At 37.4% G+C, this 26,442-nt stretch overlaps 1 protein-coding gene and 1 long non-coding RNA gene across 2 annotated transcripts in view; one reads left to right on the top strand and one right to left on the bottom strand.

Annotated features, from left to right (window-relative positions):
- Window positions 1–26,442, bottom strand: part of ATRNL1 (attractin like 1) — a 578,187-nt gene that overhangs the window by 79,106 nt on the left and 472,639 nt on the right. The window contains exon 28 of the mRNA XM_088131807.1: window positions 2,718–2,832. Coding sequence (XP_087987933.1) covers window positions 2,718–2,832 — 115 coding nt within the window. The remainder of the gene's footprint in view (window positions 1–2,717; window positions 2,833–26,442) is intronic.
- Window positions 20,491–22,717, top strand: LOC103056808 (uncharacterized). The gene is made up of 2 exons (XR_456401.3): window positions 20,491–20,636; window positions 22,369–22,717. It is a non-coding gene; the product is annotated as an uncharacterized LOC103056808 (long non-coding RNA).

Below are 26,442 nucleotides of genomic sequence, written 5' to 3'. Positions count from 1 at the left end.
TTTGCAATCTATTAATTACTTGTACAGTAAGGCAATTATTGTTGTTAGTCTACTGCAGTGTTTCTCCACCTTGGCAACTTGAAGATGTGTGGACTTCAACTCCCAGAATTCCCCAGCCAGCATGCTGGCTGGGGAATTCTGGGAGTTGAAGTCCACACATCTTCAAGTTGCCAAGGTGGAGGAACACTGGTTTACTGTCTATCAATGAAACTGAATGTATCTGTTGCAGCAAGAAAGAAATCTGCCTACAATTTTCATATTAGTTAGAAGGAATCTTATAGAATAACTAGTTCAACACTTGGCTTAGTGCAGAAATCCACCAAATCACCCATGACAGGCACCAGCCAGCCCCCATTTAAAAACCTTCCAGAAAGAGTACTCCATCATTGTTCTAGGCTGATGGTTTCACTACTTAACAGCTTCTCCAGTCTGAAATTCCTCTGACTGGTCAATTTCCTTGAACAATAATTTGCCAAGCACTTCTTTGCATACTAAAAGAGCATTAGCCTTCCATTTTAAAAAATCCAACAGCTCTAAATCTGCTTTTCTTTAAAGCACTCTGCTTCACTAAAAATTGTCTTCCATTGTTGGCTTCATATTTCCAAAACTGTTCAGAGGACTAGCTTCATATGGTTTTGCTCAGTTCAGGCCCTTGCTTATAATGAAGCCAAGCAGTTAGCCTGGCTCTTAAATACCTGGTGCACTGATTTCTACTGCTTATTCTGAGATAAAAGACTGAGTGAATGAAGCTTCTTGATAATGGATGGATTTTAAATTAATAAATTCAAGCTCTAACACTATAGTTAAAACTACAAAAGGAGAGAGGGCAGGAGGGGAAAATCCTTGTTATATTGTAGGGTCAGCCCCAGTGCTGCTGAATGAATTACAGAGATTATAACAATTATGAACATTTATAAAAGTTTTCCAATTTGCAGAGTTTCTTCCAGTTATACAATCTGCACAGTTCCAGAATGTTTCTATTTGTATAACACAGCTACATAAAATTCTGCATGCTGTTTGTTGAAATATATAAAACTGTATTTCCATCATTGTATAATTATCACTATAATTATCCCCACAGTTGCAAATTAGTCTATAATAGGGACCGGGAAATTGCAGCTCTTGAATGAATCTGACCTCCTGAAGGGTAGTGCCCACCTCCCACAGTACAATGAAGAAGAGAAGAAAATGATAGCAACAAGACAAGGAAAAAGAAGCAGCTGTGCACTCAGTGATAAGGTTAAGTGAGCCTCTTTAAACAGTTTCACATGAATTATCGTTGCGAACTAAGTCTTTAAATCTAAGTCAAAAGCCCTCAATCCATTTCTGAAATGACGAGTGCCATTTTGAGAAGGACTCTGTACAGAAAGTACCATCATCAGCTGCTTAGACAATTACTACCACTACATTAAGTGGCATGTTAGTTGAACAGCTGACCATTCTCAATTTTCAAGCTTAAATTTATTCTAGTATATTTTATCTTAGATTATGGATGACTTGCTCATTTGTAATGCATGTCACGTAGTTAGCCATACATACTTATGCCTGGCCTTCTTAAAATTAAGCATGCAAATTTAAATGATTTTTCATATATTTTTCTCTAGATTATCTCTGTGACAGATTCTGACTCCCCTTACTAGATTATTCCTTTAAACAAAGAATATGTCCAGACCTGCTCACCTACTGAAACCTAACTGAGTCTGTATCCAGAGGTGCTTTTCCTATGATTCAGCGTGAGTTGGTTGTCTTTTAGCCTAACTGGGCAGTGGCCTTACCCATTTGCCAGATTGCTGGGTGTGCATATTTATCTGATTCTTAGGGAGAGAAAAGGAAATCTCTAGAAAAAGAATCTAGGTTTGGATTCTTGTGGATTCAGATTAAGGTGCAGTAACTTTTTTAAGTCAGAGGAGAGCTGGCAGTGAATCTACCTCAGTGATATATTATAAAGGGAATCTGGACAGTCTTACCTGACAAAGTGAGAAGTTAATATCAAACAAATGAGATAAACTAATTAGGATCCAGCTCCTTGCGACTGGAAAAAACAGTTCAAAGTCAATCATGCCATTATGTGCATTATTTCATGAAGTAGGGACTATGGGGATGGTCCTTCTTCATTGCTGCCCCCCTTCTCTGTTAACAATGTAAAGCGTCTTGCTAGGATTTCAAAAGGCAAGACCAGATTCTTCCAGGGGGCCTTTGAGGAATTATGGCAATTTTGTTATCTTATATTTTAATCCTCTTACTGTATATTGGGAGGTAAACCATTCACAGTTGCTTTCAATTGCAGCAACATATAAGGCTTAGAAAATACATACGCACATACATAATGTCTACACATACATACAGTGTTATGGCTTTCTACCTGTCTGGTTTTCTATTAAGTGCAGCACCTTATCTAAAAGGGTTGAAAGTATGAAATGCTAGTATAAAAGCAATGCAACTATACCTTGTCAGTTTTGATTTACTTTTCTTGGTGTAAAGATAACTAGTTTGCCAGATAAGGCAGAACAACTCGAAATGGGTTTAATATTAACAAAATATAGAATGCTGACTGAAAAGCACAAGTTACTACTAATTCCAATTCTAAATAGCCACGTATACATTTGATCAACTGGCCCAGACATCTTGTTCAGTTTTAACTTTCAAAAAAAGATCCATTTCTGCTAGGACAATAATACTGGATTAGAGCTATGGAACTTATTTGGGAGGATTCCTACCTGACTGACCAGGTGGTGGAACTCCTAGCGATCCTCTCGGCAGGCATAAAAACACCGTGAGTACTGCAGCTTTGTTTCCTGAGCACGGCTCAATGGCAATTGGTTTTGGAGAACCCTGGAATTAGGGGAAAAAATATAGCATTATCTGATTGAGATTATTTTCTGGCTTTATTTTTTAAAAAATCAAACTGCATTTCAACCTAGTATTTTTTTTTTAAAGGCAGAGGCAGGCCATTCAACACAAATTCCAGAACGTCTTTTGGAGCCTAGAAATGCATTATGGCATAATTTGTGGCACAGGGCTTAATGATGCTGGAGTTTGCCAGTCAGAAATGGTCGCCACTCCAGCAGTTTGGACCCAGCTCTGAGTGGCGGGGTGAGCTCCCATCACTTGTCCCCAGCTTCTGCCAACCTAGCAGTTCAAAAGCATTTCCATCTGCGAGTAGATAATAGGTACTCCCATTTCAGTGGGAGGAACCGGTGGCGCTGCGCGGGGAGCAGGAACTGGTGCTGCACCCGACCTAACACTGGACGCAACCGACGTGATCAGCGGGAGAAGACCTATGGAGAAGGAAAAAGCCCAGATGTGCTGTGACTATCTAGAGACCACTGCTGGCCATATAGTATAGTTGTTAGTTAGAGATAAATCAATTGTATATGTATGTGTTGTTAAAGTTGTACTTGTGAGCCGCCCAGAGTTCCCCATTGGGGGGAGATGGGCAGAGAATAAATCCAATGTTGTTGCTGTTGTTGCTGTTGTATTATTATTATTATTATTATTATTATTATTATTATTATTATTATTAATGTGCTTGTAGGGTAATGCAGAAGGTTTTATGGCATAAGTGTGGTAACTTTCACATGCCATGAGACTTTCTTTTTTTTCCATTCAAGAACTTCTAAGTTTTTTTCCCCACAAGTACTTCTTCTATTTATCTTTTAAAATATCATTTATAGATTTAAATATAAATTTTCATGAATAATTTGGACTACTGAGTTAAATACAAAAAGTGCATACAGTAATGGATATTAATTTTCATTCTAACGAATGTAGTAGCATATAATATTAATTACTAAAATGTTTAAATAAAAATCTGATCATCTAATCAACAACCATTTCAGCACTCATTACTCAAGGGATAAAGATCACTCAACAATTTACACACAAAAAATATAGCTTTGTTTGTGACAGTTTATCCTCCTCCAACAGAATGCAACTGAGCTACAGAACTTATTTTTAAAATGAAACTCACACTGAAATGCATTGTGTACCATCCAAAAATACATAGTCTTAGAAAAATGGTTATTTAAACATGAAAGAAAACAAAAAAAATGTTTAAAAGTAAAAGTGATATAGATAATGAAGGATATTAATGAAGTCATATAATTACTGAAATATTTGCACACTATCAAAAATGGTTGAACTCAGGAGAAATGTAGAAAAAAAAGAAACACTGAAAATTCAATATTTACTAAGACTGCCATTTATCTATTTGTATTATTTCTTTCTAAAAAAACCCCTGTTATTTTCATTCACTGTATTCCTTTGAGCATTTATTTATTTGCTTGCTCAGTCTATGTTGCTAAATTACTACAGACTCTTTGCAGTTTACTGAACATCACAAAGGTTAAAATTAAAACAGCAACAACACATAAATATCTGATAAACCATGACAGTGCCATTCCACAGGATAGGGTAAACCTCCATGTTCCAAAATGCCACCCTAACCAGCCAAATCTTTATGGTACTTTGGAAGCCCAATAAAATAGAGGATTGGATACTGGATAAATTACATCCAGAAGCTAACTGGCAGCCAATGCAGCTACTGGAGTCACATGGGCAAATTTCAATGTACCCATAATTACCTGAGCAACTTCATGTTGTACCATCTGAAGCTTCTGAATGGTTTTCAAAATCAACCCTGTGTGGACTGAACTGCAGTAGGTCAGGCCTGGTGATGAAAGTATGAATGACCATGCACTAAGTTGCCAATACAGAAATGGCTGCAATTGGCATACACGGTGTAATTGTGCAAAGGTCTCTGGCCATGGTTTCTACCTGCCATTCCAGCAGGAGCCATGAGTCCAGGAGAAACTTCTGTTTCAGGGAGCACAGATCACTCTAGTGAAAAAGTTGGAATATTTCCATATACAGTCTATAGCCATTCAAACTTGTTAGGATAGAGCCTGAACCTTTTTTCTTCATCCAGGCCCTTATTGATCCCAGCATTGGATCAATATGTTTATTGCATAGCTGATGCAATAAAAGTCTTTGGCCATGTTTGGCCAAACATGGAGATGTATAACCGAGTATCATCCATATATTGATACCTCATTCTGAGCTGACTACAGGTAGTCCCCACTTAACAACAATAATTGGGGCTGGAATTTCTGTTGCTAAACAACATGGTCATAAAGAGCAACTTCATGTGACTGTGCCAGTTAGTGATGGTAGTTCTGGCACTTCTGGTTGCCATCACTAAGTGAAACCTATGCTGTCATTAAGTGTGACATCACATGGTCACCATCTGTGACCTTCTGTCAGCTTCCCCATTGACTTTGCTTGTTGGAAACTGGGAGTGAAAGTTGCAAATAGTGGTCATGTGACCATAGGATGCTGCAACATTGTAATTCCAAGGACCAGTCATAAGTACCATTCATTCAGTGCCATTTTAAGTTCAAATGGTTCTTGAACGAGTAGTTGTTGAGTGAGGACCACCTGTAATAATGTCTTGCAGCAGTTTCGTGTAAATATTTGTCAGCACTTTAAGGTAGCACTTCAAGGCAGACCAGACCAGGAAACAAGTCATGCAGGCCAATATTACTTTTATTATAAAGATATAGTAACAGAATCATGCAAGTCTGAACGCGCTTCTCCCTTCCCTCCCTTTATCTTTGTGAGAACTAGGGAGTGTCTTATCTGAGACATTTTCTCAGGTTACAGTTCTGCCCTGGACTCAGGGTTCTTTTATTTGACCATTGTCTTGGTAGCAGCTCTTCTTCCTGTCCCTCAAGGCCATTCCCTCAGTTCACTACAGTATTAATGGGGGAAATGGTCACTCCATAATGAAGGTCAAATGGACTCAACTTTTCTTCATTCACGATCACTGACTAAAAACAACCCCTCAGGAAAAAAAGCCACCATAAACAGTGTCCTAACCTGGCCCTTATAGCTTATCCAAAAGAATACAATTACTAATGTATCAAAAGTCACCAAAAATCTAGCAGGAGCAGAAAGATTATACTTCCCCTATCCCAGTCCCACAACAGGTCATCTATCAGGATGACTAATGTATCTTCTGTCTCATACCAGGGCTTAAATCCCAGCTAATAGAGATCCAGATAATTTGTTTCTTCCAGGATTATCTGTAGCTGTCAACCAACTACTTTCTGAACAATCTTCCTCAAGAAGGGAATGTTGGAGACTAGGCTGTAATTGTCTATGATAACCATGTCAAATGATGTATGTCGGATTCAGCCAGCACGGCAAGGCGAACGCTGCTGCTCAGCTTTGCCTAGTCAATTTCACTGCCCCAGGCGCTAGCAGTGAAAAAGGGGAAGTTCAAACCATGGACTGATTGGCAACAAGTGGCGGCACTTAACTCCAACTGCAAGCGGATACATTGTATTGCTGCCGGCTCCCCTTAAGCGCTGCAGACAAAGGGAAGCGCAGTGTCTCGGAAGCGCAGCAATCAACGCGCAATTGAGAACCCCCGGCTTTACGTGCAACAGGAAAACCCAACAAAGACAACAACCACACAGCCAATAGACGGCAATCAAGACGACAAAAGAACCGGACTGAATCTGCCATTTGGGCGAGGGGGGATTACTGCAGGTAATCTGTAACTAAGCAACGGGGCAAAACACAGGAACGGGGAAATGATAAAATACCATGTAAGCTATGCCAAGCCAACCCTGGCTTTGTCTGTACCTACCCTACGTTACACTCTAATAAACTTCTTTGTTGAACCCACGTGTCACCAGAGTTTCTTTGGAGCTGAACGGGATAAACCTTACAATGTATTCTTGAAGAAGAAAATATATTTACCAGCACCCAAACCCAGCCCCCTGCCACTTCCTTGGCAGGTTTCATTAGCCACATGGGACAGGAATCAAATCCATAGGTAGCTGATTAACAGTACAGTCAATTCTTTAGAATCCACTGGCACCCCAGATAACTATGTAAGACAAGACATTGTCATCTCAGTAGGACCATGCTAGTTGGCATCTAATTTTAAACAGAAGCAAAATTATTTTATTCTTCAAATACGAACCAAAATATTCACAATAGGCCAATAAAAGCTGCTCCTATCTGGGCTTACCCAATAAAGATTGGGGAACTCTGAAGAAAGCTGATGGGTTGCTGTCTATCGATGCAATAAGAATAGAGAAGTAAGTTTGCTTCATCACTCTTACTACCATGGTGTAGACTGAATATTGAGCCCTTACCTATGTTTGGTAACATTCATTCTTTGTTCTGTGTTGGCATTACTTAAGGGGTCTCTTCCACCAATTCATCTCCCAGATTCTTCAGTAAATCAAACAGCCCCTTTAGATCAGCAGAGAGAGAGAGACAGATAGACAGACTGCTCAGGAGCAATCCTCACCACCGTCAACCATTAATTCCAATGGTAAGGCACTCCACAGAACTGTCCACCAGACTTTCATGAATCTTCTCAAAGGTCCTTTGGAATGTTAGTGGATCCATCCACATTGGGTGGATGTATCAAAAAGATCGTTTCTCCTGCACAAAGTGATGGCATTTGGAAAACTCCATGGGAACCAGAGAGTGATCTGACCATTACAAAGACCGATGGAAATGTCCTAAACCTTTAAAACATTCTCACCTGCTCCAAAACAACAAATGGGTCTATTGCATGAGTCAGCCCATGATCACCTGGGACAAAACCATGGTTGTCAGGGTGGTCATGGACTTACCAATTATCTTACAGAGGTCGCAACTTCAAGTGTCCAACACTAAATGCCCTTTGGCATTCTAAAATCATCCTCACAATTAGGTCTGCAGCAGAGAGACCTGTACAAGAGCAGCACCCTTGCCTTGTCCCTAAAGTCTATCCTCACAAACAGGGTCATATACCCAGTTATCTGCCAAATGGTGCCTCTGACTCCTTGCAAAGTCCCCTGGATGACTATTATTATTCCTCCTCTCTTTCGCTGGGGTTAAGCCCCATCCAACATTGAAACCAGATAAGCCCATCTCCATGAGGGACACCGCACCCTCGCCCAGATTTATGTTAATAAAATATTCAACATATATATATATAAAAATTAATTTAATAAAATAAAAATAAATATTTTTCTCTCCCCCCAAGTCCTACTGTGCTGCCTCATCATGGCAGTATGTGTGTGTATAGTATGTGTGTTCCTGGGAGGAATGAACCAAGAATGTTGGGAATGTATGCCAAGAGAATATACTCTCAGCAGGGTATCCAAGGCATGAAGGTCATTCCAGATGCCCAGCTAAAGCAAGCAGGCAACTATATTAGGCAGCAGCAATGTAGGAAGATGCTGGAGGCAGATGATCATTTTAGTGACAACGGCAAAGGCATCAATTCATACTGCACAGGAGAAGGCAATGATAAACCACTCCTGTATTTTTACCAAGAAAACCACATGGATAGAAAATATAAAATAATTGACAATATAGTGCTGGATGATGCGCCCCTTAGGTTGGAAGGCACTCAACATGCTACTGAGGAAGAGCTGAGGATCTTTTGGAGCACTAATAGAGTTTATGACGTGGCTAGATTACAGCCTTCGGGACATCTAGTTGCTGATGTTGCCATACAGGAAAAGAAAATCCAAAGCTCCAAAGATAGAATTACAGTAGGAACATGGAACATAAGAACCATGAACACAGGAAAGCTCAACACAGTGAAAGATGAAATGAAATGACTACAAATTGACATCTTAGGCATCAGCAAATTTAGATGGACTGGGATCAGACACTTTCAGTCAGAGGAACACATCTTTTATTACTCAGGACGTGAAAAACAAAGAAGAAATGGTATTGCTTTTATAGTTAGGAAAGGTATAACAAGAACAGTACTTGGCTACAATGTAATCAATGATGGAATAATATTATGACAATCATTCAAGTTTATGTTCCAACCACTGATGCAGAAGAGAAGGTTGAAGACTTCTATGATCAAGTTCAATTTGAAATTGACAGAACATGCACCAAGTTGTGATTGTGACTGGAATGCCAAAGTTGGAAACATGAAAGAGGAAAATGTAGTTGGATTGTATGGCTTAGGAAACTGAAATGGAGACTGACTTAACAATTTCTGCCACTCCAATGATTTTTTCATAGCTAACACTTCTCCAAACAACCAAAGGGCACCTCTATACAGGGATATCACCAGATGGAGTATATAGAAATCAAATTGACTATATAATTGCTAAAAGGAGGTGGATGAGCTCAATTATAGCATCAAAGACATGGCTAGGTGCTGACTATGGACAGATCACAAACTGCTCATGTGCAAGGTCCAAGTTAAGCTAAAGAAGAAGGAGAAAGCCAGTCAGTTTCTACACTATGATCTTGAACATAGACATACCATTTTCAAAGAGAACATCAGGAATCTCTTTGAAGTCCTAAAACTCATTGATAGAGAACCAGAGGAATTATAGGATGAACTTAAAGAAGTCGTTAAGGATTAATGTGAAAAGAGACTCCCAAAAATGAAGAAAGAGAAGAAGGCTAACTGAATGTCAGAGCAAACCATGGAAATCGCCAAGAAGAGAAGCCAAAACCAAGAAAGACAAAAATCTCTGAAAGGAACTTAACAGAGTTTCAGGGAGCTGTTACAAGAGACAAGAAGCAATATTACAACAACATCTGTAAAGACATTGAAGATGGAAACAGACATGGAAAAACAAGGAAAGATAATTAAAGAAGCAACTTCTGATCTTCATTGCAGCACTTACAAACTTATTATCCTCCCTCCCTCCCTAAGGTTATGTTACATAGTTCCCCTCTATCCCATATTCAACCCTTTTTAATCTACAAATCCAAAAGTCACCAACTCATTTTCCCCATTTTCAGCAAAAAGTCCATAAAGGGTTTCCAGTCTTTTATAAAAGTATTTAATTTTATCCCCAATCAGATCAGTTCTGCCATCTCTGCCAACTCTGCCATCTTCACAGTCCATTCCACTGTTAGCAAAGTCTATACCTGTAGCTCCCAACATAGTAGCCCCTTCCTCAGTCTCTTGTATCTGTGTGCTTTTGATCCACTTGCATCTTCTCCAATTCCAATTTTTTGATAAGTATTTCTTTCCAATAGAAGAGAAGAGTATTTCTTTGAACAAAATTACTTCTGAATTGTTTATCCTTAATTTAATGTTACTGTTGTTGAAGAATCTGGTCTCTTGTCTTCCTGACAAAGCACACAAGTATCTCTTGGTACATTTCTTAGTTTTACCTGTCTTGTACTAATTCTGTACACTTTCTCCATTTCTGCATCCATATCTTCTTTGTCCCATTCCAAAACTTTTATTAAGGATCCAATAACGCTCTCTCTAATAACTTCATCAGGTTCCTCTGGAACTGCTCTCAGTCCAAAACAAAACTCTCTCTTAATTCCAGTTGTGCCAAATTATCCAAATCTTTTTCCATTTTTCTGTTCATTATTTCTGTCTTATTTTCTAAAATTTCCATTTTTCTTTAAATTGTTTAACCTCTCCACTCATCTGTATTACAGATTTTTTTTATTCATCCTTTCTTCCATATTTGCAAATCTCTCCTCCATTCTCCCTTCTAGTGAAGCCAGATCTCTTTTAACTGATGCAATCACAGCTGCAGTTACTGATGCTGTCACTAAAGCTGTGACATTCCTCCCCATTTCTTCCAACATCTTTGGTAAAATCTCTGGTGTAATTCCTTTTTTTGTTATTTGCTCTATAAATAATCCTCTCCTCCCTTCTGCGATGTTTGCTGCTTTTTTTTAGTATTAGCCATTTTTCTCTTTTAATTTGTTATCCAGAAAGAAGTAGTAGAAAACAAAGAGGCTTTTTTCCCCTAAGTCCTTAACTCTTTGATCCCTTTCAGCACTCCATAGTTTAATAGTCACATGGTCTTTCACAGCTTCCAGTTTCCCTTATCTCTTTATTTATGGAAATCAATCAATCATCCTTCTTAACAAGTTTAAATAATCCCTTTCCCCGTAGAAGTATGTATTATTTAATTAGTTCAAAAGTACTTTAATAAACAATATTTCAAATTCAGCTGTTCCCTTAATCCATTTTAAACTTTCTTACTTTCCATTCTTGGCAAGCTTTTTGCTTTTAATTCTTTTTAACTCCATATAATTATTTCTTTACTTTTACTTTAATCCTTTGGGTCGAAGGTACACTCACCAGGTGGTTTAGGTATCCTACTGGTCTGAAGATCTCTATAACTTTTTAAAAAATTCCATTCTAATGTGCTCTAGAAAGTGGAGTGGGTGAACTCAGTGTCCCTTAAGCCAGCTCCACTTGATGGTGTGAGCTTGACCTTTTTTCCTCGGTTCCTGGCACTCTATCTGAAAATCCCCTGCAGGTCCATGTGGATCCTGAGGGGTTTACTCATGAGGAGCTGATTTCTAGAGCCCAGGTGGGTGATCTCTTGGCTTCTCCTTGTCCAGAGAAGCTGCACAGGTCCAGGCTTGTTGTCCGGCCACCATTCTCCACCTCAGTGTTGTCTCCGCAACGTGAAGGCATGTTAGTTTTCCATTTCTCCACCTAGAAGTCTCAAATATCAGGAAGGTTTTTAAGGAGGAGGAGGATTTGGGAGAGAGATGCTGCAAGTTCTAAAAGAGTTGGGAAAAGAGCAACATATAGGAGAAAATAAGGGCTAAAAGATTTGGTGTTGTTAAAAATTATGATACTTGTAGGTGCACATTGGCTTTGCTTCTGGAAGTTATTCCCTACTTGTGTATCAAATTTTATGAACATAAAACTACATAGTTGTTATTTCATTACTCATTACTCATACAGTACTAAACCTGAATAGTAAAGGGTTAGAGCACAGCCCTGATTTTTTACATATGTACAAAAATACATCTCATCTTCACATAATAAGTCACAAAAGAGCAACACAATTCTCTACAGGCCACTAGAAATCATGATACTAATATTACAGCTCCCCTAGCCTACCTTGGAAGCAGATTCACACCTTATTTCCTTACTGTTGTCAGTTATGCACTGTACAGGTAATTCTCGACTTACAACCAGAATTGGGACCAGAACATCCATCGCTAAGCAATGTGGTCATTAAGTGAATCGCGCTCAATTTTATAACCTTTTTTGCCACAGTCGTTAAGTGAATTACATGGTCATTAAGTGAATCCAACTTTCCCCAATGACTTTGCTTATTGGAAGCCTGCTGAGAAGATCACAAATAGTGATCATGTGACCCCAGGATGCTGCAATCATCATAAATACATGCCGGTTGCCAAGTGCCTGAATTTTGATCATGTGATCGTGGGGACATTGTGATGGTTGCAAATGCAAGGACCAGTTATAAGTCACTTTTTCAGTGACATCATGACTATGAATGGTTGTTAAATGAATTGTCATAAGTCTAGGACTACCTGTATTGTCAAAAGGTTTGTTTTTCATTTTTCAACTAACTGCTGCTTGAAAGGGGTATGATTTTGATTAGAATTGCAGTAGCATGGGAGGTAAACTTCAATCATTTCTCTTCTTGCTGATGCCATCCCCAACTGCTATTAGCTGCAAATATATATATGTTTGTATACTGCACTATATAAAAATAAAGAACATTAGGAAATGTAGCTTTATTATGTGTCATCTAAATTCTGTATAGTTTGGCCCTTAAGAATTTGTGTCTGAATTTATTGATTTCCATTTCTGACATAGAGAAAGATCTAAGTTCTGGGCAGCAACCCAGAACAGCAGAAAAAGGAAACAGACCACCTATACATCATTTTCCAACAAAATGGATATCCACTCAACTTTATCAAAAAGTGCCTGATCACTCAACTTACTACACACAACCAACACAAGCTATGAAAAGAATAACACTGCTATACATCAGAAATTTTTCAGAAACTACCAACAGTGTATTACAACCACATAGCATCTCTGTAGCACACAAACCAACTAAAGCCCTCCAAAACATCCTAAGCAAACTGAAAGACCCAGTAGCCCAAGAAGAAAAAACAGGAGTCATCTACAACATACAGTGTAAGGACTGTAACAACCACTATGTAGGGCAGAAGGCTAGCAGAGCGCATCCATGAACACCAATTAGCAGTCAGAAGACATGATGAAAACTCCTTAATCTCACAATACATGGACAGACTTAACCATAGTTTCAACTGGGAAACTCAGTATCTTAGACCAAGCTAAATCCAAAAATGCGAGGGAATTCCTGGAAGCTTGGCATTCCAACTAGGTAGCCATCAACAGGCACATAGAGATAAACAACATCTACACATTATTCAAGAGAGACAATAAAAAGGAAACAAAGACCAGAACATCTCACCAGCAATCATCACCCAGATAAGCAGAGATTAACACCAAGATTATCACCAGACATACAATCAAGCAGTAAATAATACCCTAATCAAGGAACTATTGGGGGGGGGGGGACCACCAACACAGGCAGGGCAAGCCACTGCATATAAACAGAGAGCAAACTCCACTCCATTCTAGCACTGAAGATGTTACCTAGCCGGGTAATGAAAGATTTGCAAGAAAACAACAAAGCTCAGAGAACTCCAAGGACTCCATAGTTCAACCCTGAGCTACACATATTCTCTTCTATTGATAGAGAAAGAGTTTGCATGTTTGATTTTTTTCCCCTGAAGGATGATGTCTTCTTATATATGTAACCCCTAAGAGACAGTGAAAATCTTAAGCCTCATTTGGAATGGGCTTAAGATACCATTGCAGAACATGGACAACTTCTGAGAGGACAATGTAGAGCATACTATCACTTCTGAAACACAAACACACACACACACACATATATATATATATATATATATATATATATACACACACACACACACCATTGTTGCCAAATGCAACACTTCTAGAAGTGCAAAGATCTTTGCTGTCTTTGCTTGCAATAAATTAAAAAACTGATTCAAATAGTATTACCATTAACCATTTTCAGCTGAACTTCATCAAAGACAACTATATCCAGCAGTTTCGTTTCTGCCTGAGAAAGTGTTTTATAGCATGCTTTAAGGCAGGGGAAGCAGAAGTGCAATCTTAGCATATATCATTTCAATTTTGCAGTAAGAGATCCAGGCAGCATAGAGCAAATGATAATAATTCAGATACCCTTAGGTTTGTCAGTTGTTTAAAGATAAATACATAACCCTAAATCAAAGTTATTTCAGTGGGACATGACACGTTCTTTGAAATGTATAGTTTATCATACAGTTTTCGCAGCTTTGGGGGGGAGAGATAAGGCACATGTTTATTTGCCCAAAGCACTTAGCAACTTCAATTTATTTACCAGAATTGTCATGTTTTGGATGGAAAGAAGCAGCAGCTGTTAAGCTTTGCCAAAAAAGCCGTCAAAGAGAGCCAGACCATAAATAAACCATTGGAATACATAATATATGCAGGAAATAGTGAACTTCTTAAAATAAATTGAGACAATATGCTTTTCCGGTTTTGCTTTTCTGGCCAGAATAAAAGCAACTTATAAAAAGCAAAATTAAGTACCCCCAAAAGGAACAGCCCAGTTAAAATTAAGCAGCTTAAAACATGTTTTGCATCAACATAATGATCTGGTCAGATATTGAAATAATGGTCCTTTTACTACTTTGGGCTTGTCAATAGACTCACAACAGTAGTCATTCAAATCCCACAATTGTTATTCTACCTGAAGACCCTTTCATTCTATGCTAAGCCTTCTCCAGGTCAGTGTCCTTTCTAATTCTTTGGGCTGGAACAGCCACTTCCCCTCTTTTACGTTTCATTTCAGTAAACATTGATTTGAAAGTAACAGAACCAAATGTAGAAAAATTAATATTTTTGGGTCTGTGGCACAGTATTTTAAACTGTGCAAAGAAAACATAACTATTAGACAAGACAAATGGCAGAAAAAGTAACACAAACTTTTGAACAAATGAACAAAAGTTCATTTCATTGAACTTCTGTATCAAAAACAAAATCACAGAATCTTGATCTACAGAACGTTACAGTAAATAATCTATTTTAGGGCTGACTGCTTTGCCTGTAGCTCTGCAGAGCACTTGATTTACACAGTAGAAGTCTTGAAAGAGTTTGAACAGCAGAAGGAAAGGGGCTAAATGTGAAGCTTGGCAACTGCTACTAGTCCACTAGAATGGTAAGAAACTGGGCTGATAAACCTCTTACATCACTGAGGATGAATGGGATTTATGCACAGAGGGGTTTGCTAGATGGCAAACATGATTTTCTAGCATACACATTATATAGAAGGGATGAGAAAATGCAAATTGTATAGAAAATCAATGATAGGATGATTGGATATTTGAGGAAAAAAATGGATTTTACTTCCTAGGCTCTTTCTTTTTAAAAAATATTTAATTCTTTATTGCAGTATGAACAATCAGAACAGGGATAAAAAAATATCTCGAAATAAGTATTCATTATATTCACAAAGTGAAATAAGGTGAAGTTTCTCTAGTAATTTATATTGCAAGAAAAAAAATCCACTATAGCTAAGCATTGGCCATATATTTCTGGGCAGTCACTTGAAAGCTAGGTGCATCTAATTTTTAAAAGTGCATTATTATGCCATAAAGACAAACAAATCACAAAAGACTAACTGGCTACCATCTTATGCCAAAAAAGCAATTAGAAAATTGGATTAAGGAATTAATGTGAATATGTTACACTTGTCAGCAATAATAGTATTTTGACATGAGCAGAATAAAATTTGACATGGTGCACAAATACTGATCAGATACACTAAACATTTAAAATACAAACAAGTATGTATTACTCACTTCCACATTGCTAAAGTAAATATCTGAATGCTAGGCTTATCACAATTAGTCCATAAATAAAAATGAATCTCTGCTCTGCTCAAATGTTTCCCCTTAAGAAATAATGATAATTTATACATAAAATTGAATTCTTAATCACATTATTAACACTGTATTTATCTGGTAAACCCAACTAGAGTAAACATGATTGCTTTATATACAAGCAATCATGTGTGTTGATTTGATGTAATTAACACAGCAATTTCAAATCCTCATAGCTGATTCTTAAAGTTACATTTGTGACAACATTAAATAGTCAAAACTTCCCCACCCTTTGAAAACTGAATTAAACCTGGCAGGAATAGAATTAATATGAAAACAACTGGTCTTGACATTTGCAATGCAAGCCACATTAATAGTCCAATCCTATTATCATCTTGCTAATGTACTCGCTCTTTTCCTTGGTGTAATATTCTGGTGATGATTATGACAAAATGCTGTCTTTCGTCACATTGCATGCTATATGCATTGGCATGCACACCAAAGAATCTGAATGCTTATTTTGGAAGTTTAGCATCTTTCCTAGACTTCACTGAACAAGAATAATGGAATCCCACCCTTGTGAATTGCAGTGTTTTCAACCTTCATGATAGCATCGACTTAATCCCATGAGACTCTCTAGCAAGCAGTTTTCAAAATCTGAATAAGGACAGGTGTTTGCAGTTTTTCCTTATTGAAGTCCATCTTCTGTGGCTCTCACAACTGGAAATTCTGCCCAAAATTATTGGCTTTACTATAAATGTTAATTATTTAATACAGTTTTTTGCTGCCTCAGTTATTTCAGTGGAATATGAAAAGAAACAATGAATAATTTAAACATTAATGAAATTATTGCACAAACTCTTCCACCAGAGTAAAATCTATGCTTCAGGAGGAATATTCTTCAGAAAATCCTGGAACAAGGTATCTGTTCATACATTTCATGAGGATTCTCTGTTAGTTACCACCATATTTTTTGTTTATTTGCTTGCTAGCTTTGCTTGTTTACTTTGATATCTTCACCTTCATTAAATTATATACATAAACTTAGCTGCAACTTACTCTCAAGAATGAACATGAACATTATCAATATTTTGCAGGGTTTTTTTTTCCTACAAAGCTTTCCAGTTGAGACTTTCATAGTGATTTACAACTTTAATTAATTAAACTCCACCATCCCCCAAGTGGCAAGTAAGCATTATTATCTATTTTAGAACAGTGATCTACTGACAGGATTCTCTCCCTTGGCTTCTTAAAATGCTGCCACCAATCTGAAGGGAGAATTAAGCTAATTTCTTTCTTCCATAGCTAACTCAACCTCATCAAAGTGAACTTATCCTCAGGGTTCATAATATAATATCGAAAAAGTATATTCCATCTCATTTCCAGAACCCACTGAAAATGTTATCAAAAATACAACAGCAAGAATAACAATAAAAGTAATAAAGTCTTATGGACATTTAACTACACTGCACAGCCGATTTTAACACAGAGTAGTTATTCCAATATGCTACACAGATTTTTCTCCAGTGATCCCTCCAATTCCAAGTAGGTGGAATTGACAACCATTTGGTTTATGACAAAAGAAAACTAATGTAAGTCTTTCCTGGACAACAGTTCTAGACACATAATCAAGAACAGCAACTTTTTTATTACTTTACCACATGTCCAAAGACTGTGCCAATGAAACAGGATAGTGACTATAAAAAAGAAGAAGAGAGACTGCCAAGAAAAGCAAATTCAAAGAGGGACATTGGGCTATGGAAAGGGAGCATATATTCCCATCATGCTATTTCCTTTCAGGATAAGCAGCATTATGTGAAGTGCAGAAACAAAGCAAGAAATAGTAAGCAAAATAAATAAAAGGCATGAAATAAGAAAAAGAAAATGAAACATAGCTAAATCTAGTTTACACAAATAGCACTGACTATATTTCTTGATATCCTTCTATCCTTGCAAAGCATCCATGTTTCTACACATCCATGGACAACTTCCTTTTGTTCTTTAATTTTGTCACCTCTCTCTTTCTGAGGATCTCATCAACTTCATCTAACCATTTTTTTTTTTTTTGGCCTTTTCCTTTCTCTAGACTGATTGACTCTTCCTTCATGTGTTTGTTTTGCAATCCTTCATTCTCTCTATATGATCAAACCACCTCAGTGTACTTCTTTTGTATTGGTCACTCACTTTGGTTTTTAATCCACTTTCATTCAGCATCTATTCATTCTTGACCTTCTCTCCTTTTTTTACCCCACCCACTTATTAAGTACTATTATTTCTATTGCATTCAATTGTTACATATCTTCTGACATTCTCAATTCCACATAACAAAGAAAGTAAAAGCACACCCGTACACACATTTCACTTCTTGTGGCATTCATTTTTCACAACTGACCACATACTACCTATAAACTTTCTACCAGCACTTGCATGGCTTAAAAATTCTCCATCCATTTCCTCATTTTTAGCAATCATTCTACAAGGTACACACATTCAGGTACTTATTCTATCTTTTACACTGTTCACTCAATTTTGTTATATTGTTCATTCAACCATGTGTAAACACAACTACCTTGATCTTGGATACATTAATTTTAAAATCTGTAATCTTCATTGCATCATATAATCTATCTAACATTTCCTGTAAATCATTCAGATTCGTAGCTAACAACATGGTACTATCTGCATACCAAAGTACACATATATTTATATCTCAAATCAGTATACACCACCACAAACATTCCTTATACATTTATCCATAAATACATTAAACAACCAAGGGGACACTGCAAATCTATGCCTTATTTCCTGATGAATATAATAGGTAAAGGAGTCTCATTAGGTGCTTCACATAAAAGACAAATGTATTCTCAAATCATTCACATATAAAATGCTATCATATGTATGGTTGGAAGATATGACATACAGATAGACAGGCATAAACTTATACTTGTTTATATGAAAAATGATAACAATTTCTCAAAATACTGCAAATGTGTCTATTTTCGAGCAAGAAAAAAGAAATTCTAATAGCATCAAACATCAGACAACATAAAATGCTAAAAATACTCATACTGTTTGCAAGCAACTGAATGTTGGAAATAGGAAAAAAACATCAGCAAGTTTCCCCTGCTTTTGGACTATCCAAAGGCAAAACCAAGAATGGAGTCTAATCCTCCATAACATTTTGCTCCTAAGCATATCACTAATAAAGGCAGGTCTAACTGTCCCTCAGTTCAGGATAGTGGGTTGCAAGAAAAAGGTGCTGAAAAATATTTCTATTGTATTATACATGGGAGGATGGAAATCATTGAGACATTTTACAGGCTGATGAAAAACTTTCAACAATTTACAGTAGAATTATCTCAGAAACTTAATTATCAAATGCACACAGTGAATTAAAATTCTTGAAGAGTAAAACCTAAAAACACATAACAATGCACATGTATTATGTGTATTTTTGTGGATGCTTAATCTCCTCTTGGACTAAATTATATCCTTAATTCTAATTCTGCAATCAGACTCAATTGGTAACTGATACTAGAGTGGCCAAAGGAGTTATTTTAAAAACTTAGTCCTAATACTACATACATGTAATTTTTATTTGTTAGCTCTGCTGTATGAAGTGAATAGATGATGCTCATGTGAGATTAACTTAATTTTTATGCCTATCTATTATGTTGGGTAATTTTAAGACCCAAGTCAAAGGGCCAGAAAGTCTCCTCCTTTTCTACCTCCAGTCCATGTGATCTAAGCCTTTTTTCTGACAAATAGTAACTGAAAGCAAATATGAATGCATAGGATTGAGGAGGTTTTTCTTTATGAAGGGATGAAGAGATTCCTCTGCAATTGTTGACTGTCCAAAAATTGAGGGGAGAAACCCACTCCCCCCACAAGGTTCTCTTGCACATGGTAAATTTTATTCCATCAGTTTACTCTTGCAGGATTCTAATTCCTTCCTATTAAATATAATTGGACACATCACTCCATTATTTTCAGTATAGAACACTAAGTATACTGGGAACTTGAGGACTCCTGCTCAATTTTAAATCTATGGAGAAAATAATTGGGTGGCTTATAAAGCTCCCTTCTCTACTGAGATGAGCTTTAATGAGTCTTCAATTCTTGTCCATGTGAAAATTATGAGGTCTTCCCTGGTATCTCTAGTTTCACTGAGGCTGATGAGTGAAGCAGGGCTGGAACCAAAAGCTTCGTGGTGCAATGAAGGTGAGGGCTGATGTGTACCAGCCAAGGTGGGATGCTGAGGCCTCTGATCTGTCTCACCTGCCACATTGGGGAGGTCTAGTGTGAGTGCTAGAACCTGAAAGTTGGTGAATTATATCTGGGTAGGGGGAAGCCAGAGAAAATTCTGGGGAAGATAATGGTCCTGATGTACAAATTGGCTATTTGGCCTGGATATAGGGGTGAAAGACTAATTGAATCAACTAGTAGCTGGTTCCTCTGCATAGCTAGCACTTGCAGACACAAGGCTGCTGCAGCTTTCTCCAGTCAAGTGAATGATTAGAGGTCTTGGGGCTGAAACAATCTCAACCTATTCTCAAACTTTAAATGTGTAAGAAACCAGATCACTGGATCACAGCTTTCACCTAGTGGTAAGCAGAACACTGCAGGTTGCTTCTGATGACTTTTCACTGTTTTACTCAGGCTTCAGGCTGATGCTTCAGGCTGACTTGGTTAGTATATTTTTTCATGTGTCATTCAATTTGGCCTTGACACACAAGTGGTGGTTAAAAATAAATATCTCAGATCAGTCACGCTGGTCTTTTAACACAGACACAATGCATAAAGAGTTTATCAGCTGGAAAAAGGTGAACCCTGTGTAGTTCAGTTAACATATATTAAGTCCAAGCCTGGTGAGGAAGTAGAAGAGGAATTCACTTTATCACAATCCAAAAATTCACGTAAGTTTAGCAACCCAATTTCTGTAAGAAAAAACGATCTTGGTAGATCATGATTTTTTGCAACATTTATTTGCATGTATGTGAATATGGTACAGTTCTTGTGAGGTTTGCTGGTGTCAATCAGAAACAGCAGTCTTGCTGTATAGTTAAGCTACAAATTGTAGTCCGATAATGAAATCAATTTTGTATAATTTTGCTATCTGATATTTTGTTACAGCAACAACCAGTCTCAGAGTTCCTCGTGCAAAGGCAGGTAGGGCGAACTGCTAGTGGGAGGGATAATCAAAATAAACAGACATGCTATTGCCAACCAAAATTAATGCTAAATGAAGCTTTGATTCAAAGATTGACCAAATCACTTCTTGAACTCCATATTGAAGTGAATCAGTTGTCTTTGAATTATTTAGTCATTCAATGGAATTTTGCATACATACTTCTACTGAATCAAATTGAACCTCTGAAGCAAACTGATTTGATTCAAAAGAATTCAATGGTGCAAACCAATTCAAATTAATGATTTGACACATTTAGACTGATGATTTAAATCAGACCTTGCCAAATTCATATAGCCTTAACAGTTAGCAAGCTTCCCCAGAATAGATGTTATAATAATAACAGAACTGGGGATTGCTTGACAACATAATAGGAAAGCCCTAGTTATATTTTCCATAATGTAAAAAACATAATTTCAGAATTAAAATGTCTATACAGCCTGGAATTATAGAATGTTAAGAGGGATAAGGGAAGAGGGGCAGATTACAAGTTTATTCAGTCCCCTTCCGACCTCATACCTTGCCCATTAAAGATCATATTTCTGCAATGGTTAACATTTCCCTGAATCTGCTTGGGCCTACCCCCTTCTTTTGCAATGGTTGTGTACTGGATACAATCCCACCAGATGAGTCTTCTTCTAAAGGAACTTTTTGTTTACTTTTGCTTGCTACCTTGAACTACAAAATAGAAAAGTGAGATAAAAACATTTTAAAATACATAAACAAACATAAGCACAAGGTAGAAAATAGTAGCTGAAATAGTCTTTAACTACTTTTTTGTGAATTTGATCCCCTGAGAGTTTTTTAATCTGCTATAACTCATTCAATGAACTGCTGAATAAGCAAGAGATGTTAATAGTTATATATCACATTATGGAATTGTTTTGCACATTCATCTTATTAATGAATACTCCTGAAGATACTATAGGTGTTAGCCAATTTGCACCTGTCTTTTTTTCCTCTCAAAAATAAGATTCAGCTAGTTCTCTAATTAACCAGCTATAAACAGAATGATTGTGTAAGTGGTGTCACCATTGGTTTAGGAATATCATTATGTTGCTTGCTTTACTTCTGGGGATATACTGCCTTCACAGCAAGGCAGGAATTAATCTGTGAAAGAATCCCACAGTCAATTTGAATTAATATTCTTTTTAATTAATTCAAAGTCATTTTTATTAAGGAAGGACATCATTGTACTAAAACAATGTTTTGGAGCTTCCTGATTCTAAGTACTTAAGACAGAGCATGATGCATTCTATATCTGTTATAAGCAACAATAGGGAGGTAATGTATTTCACTAATGGAAAGTTATAAAACATACTAGAAATGTTCCATTTTTAAGGAAAATCTACTTTAAGTTTATTATGGTTTGTTGTAGTCAATCATTTTAGATTTTTTTTAACTTTGGTAAAGGAGGCAGTTTTGAATAATAATTGGATTTTTTTTTTTTTTTTTTTTAGAAGATGGGGGAAATCAGTCATTGCTTGTTTATTTCTTCATGCCAGTTGTGGCTGGGAGACTCCTCGGTGCAACATAACCATTATACCACCAAGCTGAACAGAATTTGTATGTCTACCATCTCCTTCAATAATTTCCCTTAAGACTGGGACTACATACAAGCTTCATAGCTTTAAGTCAATATTTTTCCCTCACTTCTCTTCATCTCTCACTGCAAATGAAATTGTTTGCTATCTTGCCTAATGAAGATTTTGGGAGAATTTGAAAATTTGCATACTTATTTTGTAAGCAGTGAATGGGACAAAAATATTGCCTTAACATGGTTTTTCAAATAAAATACTTTAAAAAGATTATAGGATCACTTGGCTGGGCTTTCAGAAATACTATCTTACTTTGCAACTTCTCCTGGGAAAGTTGAAATAGACCATTTCTTTAGCTGAGAAAAAGACAGAAATGAAAACTGACTTTCATTTACAACATAAATATAAGATATTACATTCAAACAGCATGAATAAGAACCCTAATTTTGGTAAGTCTTCTAACAGGCAAATTGAACTGTCCTGCTACACTAAGTATTTTTATTTGCCAATAAATAAAGGAACAGCTTCTGTATGCAGCTGCTCCTGTCAGATGTGCCCAGTTTCAAACAGGCACCATTTCTCAATAGTAGGTTTCATTTGCCAGTAGTGACATCAGCTATTATTGTTACAGGATATTAAATCCCAGCTGCCTTTTGTAAAAGCTTAGTGAGAGTATGCAAGTCTCTCACAATTGTGGAATATGTTTTGTGATCACGAAAAAAGACCTGGGTTAACATGGGTGGTACCACTACATGTAAAAAGATATTGGAAACTACAACCGATTACAATGATGAAATTGGTATGGCCAGTTCCAGGGAAACATCAATGTCACCTAATTAGTCCCACGTCACAGCACAAATAAAGTAGAAGGTACAAAAAATGTAGTACTAGTGAACAAAGTCAAAATGAAAGTCATGAAACAAAAACAAAGAACATGTAATATTCTGAAGTAAAAGAGAAAAAGCTCCATTACTATAAAGTTGACAAAGGTCTCTCTATCTGCAGCATTTGACTCATTATCAGAGATTTTTCATGCAAGCCTGCTTTTGTTTTCTGGCTTCTCCTAGAAGTCCAGAAGAGCACAGTGCAATTGTCATCCAGCTGGGATTTCTATCTGTACTTCTTATCACAGTAATAGGAACGTCACAATTCTGAAACATTAACTGTAGGCAGAGATTTTAACAGTCTGCTTTTTGTTCCTAATGGAAAGACTCTCTTTTTCTCCTTTCCATCTCAGCATGGCAGATAGGTTATAGATAGTCTTGCTTAGTAATAAAATCTAATTATCTTCTCAAGTCTAATTATCTGCCTTTCTGATTTGAAGACTTCTGAGGTCTAAACTAATAACATGCATGATTTCTGTACATAAATCAATATGTGAGAACATTATAACAATTCTTATCTTGGGATGCTCATTGTACACCTTCAGACAAAAAGATCCTTGATATATTAAATGTCTGAGCCCAAGTCTTTATAACATTCTTTTACCCAAGATGGTTAGAGACCTGTCAGACTTCACAGCAGACCTAGAAATAAATCTCACCTCTTCAGAAACTCAACCCCATCCTCTGCAGAAACTTCAGGGATGTGGCACAGCTCTATTAGTAGTTTTTGCGGCAATGGTGTCATATATACACAGAAGATTGACTGCTGTACAGAACAGAAATCATTATATGTGTGTCTGTGTTTCTGTCACACAAAGAGAGAGAGAGACTCAAAGTTTCAAATCCTAGGCTTTTTTCTCCTACCTTTAGTTACTATGTCAATGTTCACCATCTGGAGTTTGTAATTTAGTTCAACCTTTCCTGACTGGGTGCTCTCCAAAAGTATTTCAACTGTAGGTTTCCAGAATTCCAGGCCAACTGCTGGTGGGAATTCTGGGAATTACCTTCTCAACATATCCCCATACATCTAGATAGCTACAAATTAGGAAAGATTGATCTAGTAGTCCATAAATGCATTGTATACAACAGCTGTTTGCACTGTATCTAATCTTTCTCTATGACTTCCATGTGGACTTTCTGGCAGATGCTTTATATGTGGAAGTATCACAGAGTTTAATGAGATGCATTTCCCAATTATGTATGCAAAGAATTGTAGTTTAAGCTTCTGCAGTTGTAATACAGTAACAGCTAAGGATTTTATTATAGTGTGAAATCTAGCATTGCTTGATATTTTGTAATATTTATATTCTGTGAGTAATCTTTTGTGAGGTTTTAATGTAATAAAGTAGGCAGAAGCCTGGCTTTATGTAATTAAGTATTTGACTTGAGCTAGCTGTGGCTGCCTTAAATGTTACTACAGTACACTGAAGGGTGTACTTTAAACTTACAGTTTAAAAAACTGAATGGGGGCAATCACTTGATAAAGATTGAGGCCAGTTGAGGTAGAGTTGGTGATTGAGTTAAGGAAATCTGCTAGTCAATCAGGATGGGAAAAGTGTTGCAGAGCATTTGTTGCGAATTGGGGCCAAGATATTTAACAACAAAGTAAAAGGAACAGTATTTCATGTACAGTATATTTATAAACAAAGTTAACAAATAACAGGAGATACATTTCAACATAGTATTAATGATACTTACAGCAGGGATGGACAGACTTTTACAGACGGTATTTTGGCAGGCTCTAAAGACTGCTGAAACAATGGACCAAGCTAACTAAAGGGAAATAGAGTAGTTGTGCAGGGAAGCTGGAACAATATTTGTGGCTCTTATTTGATTTTTTTCTCCCCAGTGTTTGTATTATTTGGCTATTTCACAAACATTAAAAGTACAGTGGTACCTCGGGATACGAACACCTCTACTAACAAACTTTTCGGGTTACAACCAGCTCTGGCCGCAAAAATTTACCTTGATGTGCGAACTCTGCCTCGGGGTGCGGTCATTTTTCCACCCTGGCACGTGGTCCGCGGCCATATTTCTGCCCCTGACACATGGTCTGTGGCCATTTTCCTGCCACGCCATGCGGCGCCCGGCCGTTTTCCCGCCCCGCCGTGCAGCGCCCGGCCGTTTTCCCGCCCCGCTGCCCGGCACCCGGCTGTTTTCCCGCCCCGCTGCCTGGCACCCGGCCGTTTTCCCGCTGCGCAGCACGGCGCCTGGCCATTTTCCCACCCCTGACGTGTGGTCCGTGGATGCCAGAACGGATTAACGGTAATTACATTGAACCTTATGGGAAAATTTGCTTCGGGGTGCAGCCAAATTCAGAGGGCGGAACGGATTAACTGGATTTACATTGAACCCTATGGGGAAATTTGCGTTGGGTTATGGCCAACTCAGGATACGCCCAAAGTCACGGAACGGATTAAGTTCGTATCCCGAGGTACCACTGTATACTGATGAAGTTTAGCAGCAAATGAGGGGGGGCCATGTACAACATGAAACTAGTGTCTCAACTTAGTTATGCAACTGCATAGCCCTGAAGCTTCAACTTGCAATTTTGACATCAAAGTTGCTGGTGGAAGAAAGCTATGTGAGCCTATATGGATACAATTCTTTCCTTGGCAGATTTCTCTATTAATTTTTGTTTACTTTCTTTGTAATTCCCTGTCTCAGATCTTTTTAGTCTCTCAAATCTTTCATTCTCACCTAGAGTCTCTTCACCAATAACTTCTGAAAAATTTCAATGACAGCTCCTCAGTACACAAAATAGTTGTGTTTCAGATATGCAGGTAGGAAAATATTTGGAAATCAATATTTCCTCATTCATTCATTCATCACATTTATATAGCCTCCCATCTCACGCAAAGCAACTCTGGGCAGCGTACAACAATTAATAAAACAAAAAGTGAATAAAAACAGGCATATAAAAGGAAAATAAGTTATTATTAAAACAAAAGCTATCACAAATCTTTTTTAAAAATTAGGTTTCAAAATATACCCACCCCATGGAGAGAGCAGAATATCAATCACAGTGGAGCCATCTAAGAATGTCTCCAATTCCCAAAGACCCCCAGGCCCAATGACACAACCAGGTCTTGAGGGTCTTCCTAAACAACAG

The sequence above is a fragment of the Python bivittatus genome, unplaced genomic scaffold (genome assembly GCF_059951505.1).
Source record: "Python bivittatus isolate LINGU-HERP-01145 unplaced genomic scaffold, Pbiv_v1 ctg000980_np1212, whole genome shotgun sequence".
In the NCBI taxonomy this organism is placed as follows: Eukaryota; Metazoa; Chordata; class Lepidosauria; order Squamata; family Pythonidae; genus Python; species Python bivittatus.
This window is presented reverse-complemented; position numbering and strand designations above follow the sequence as displayed.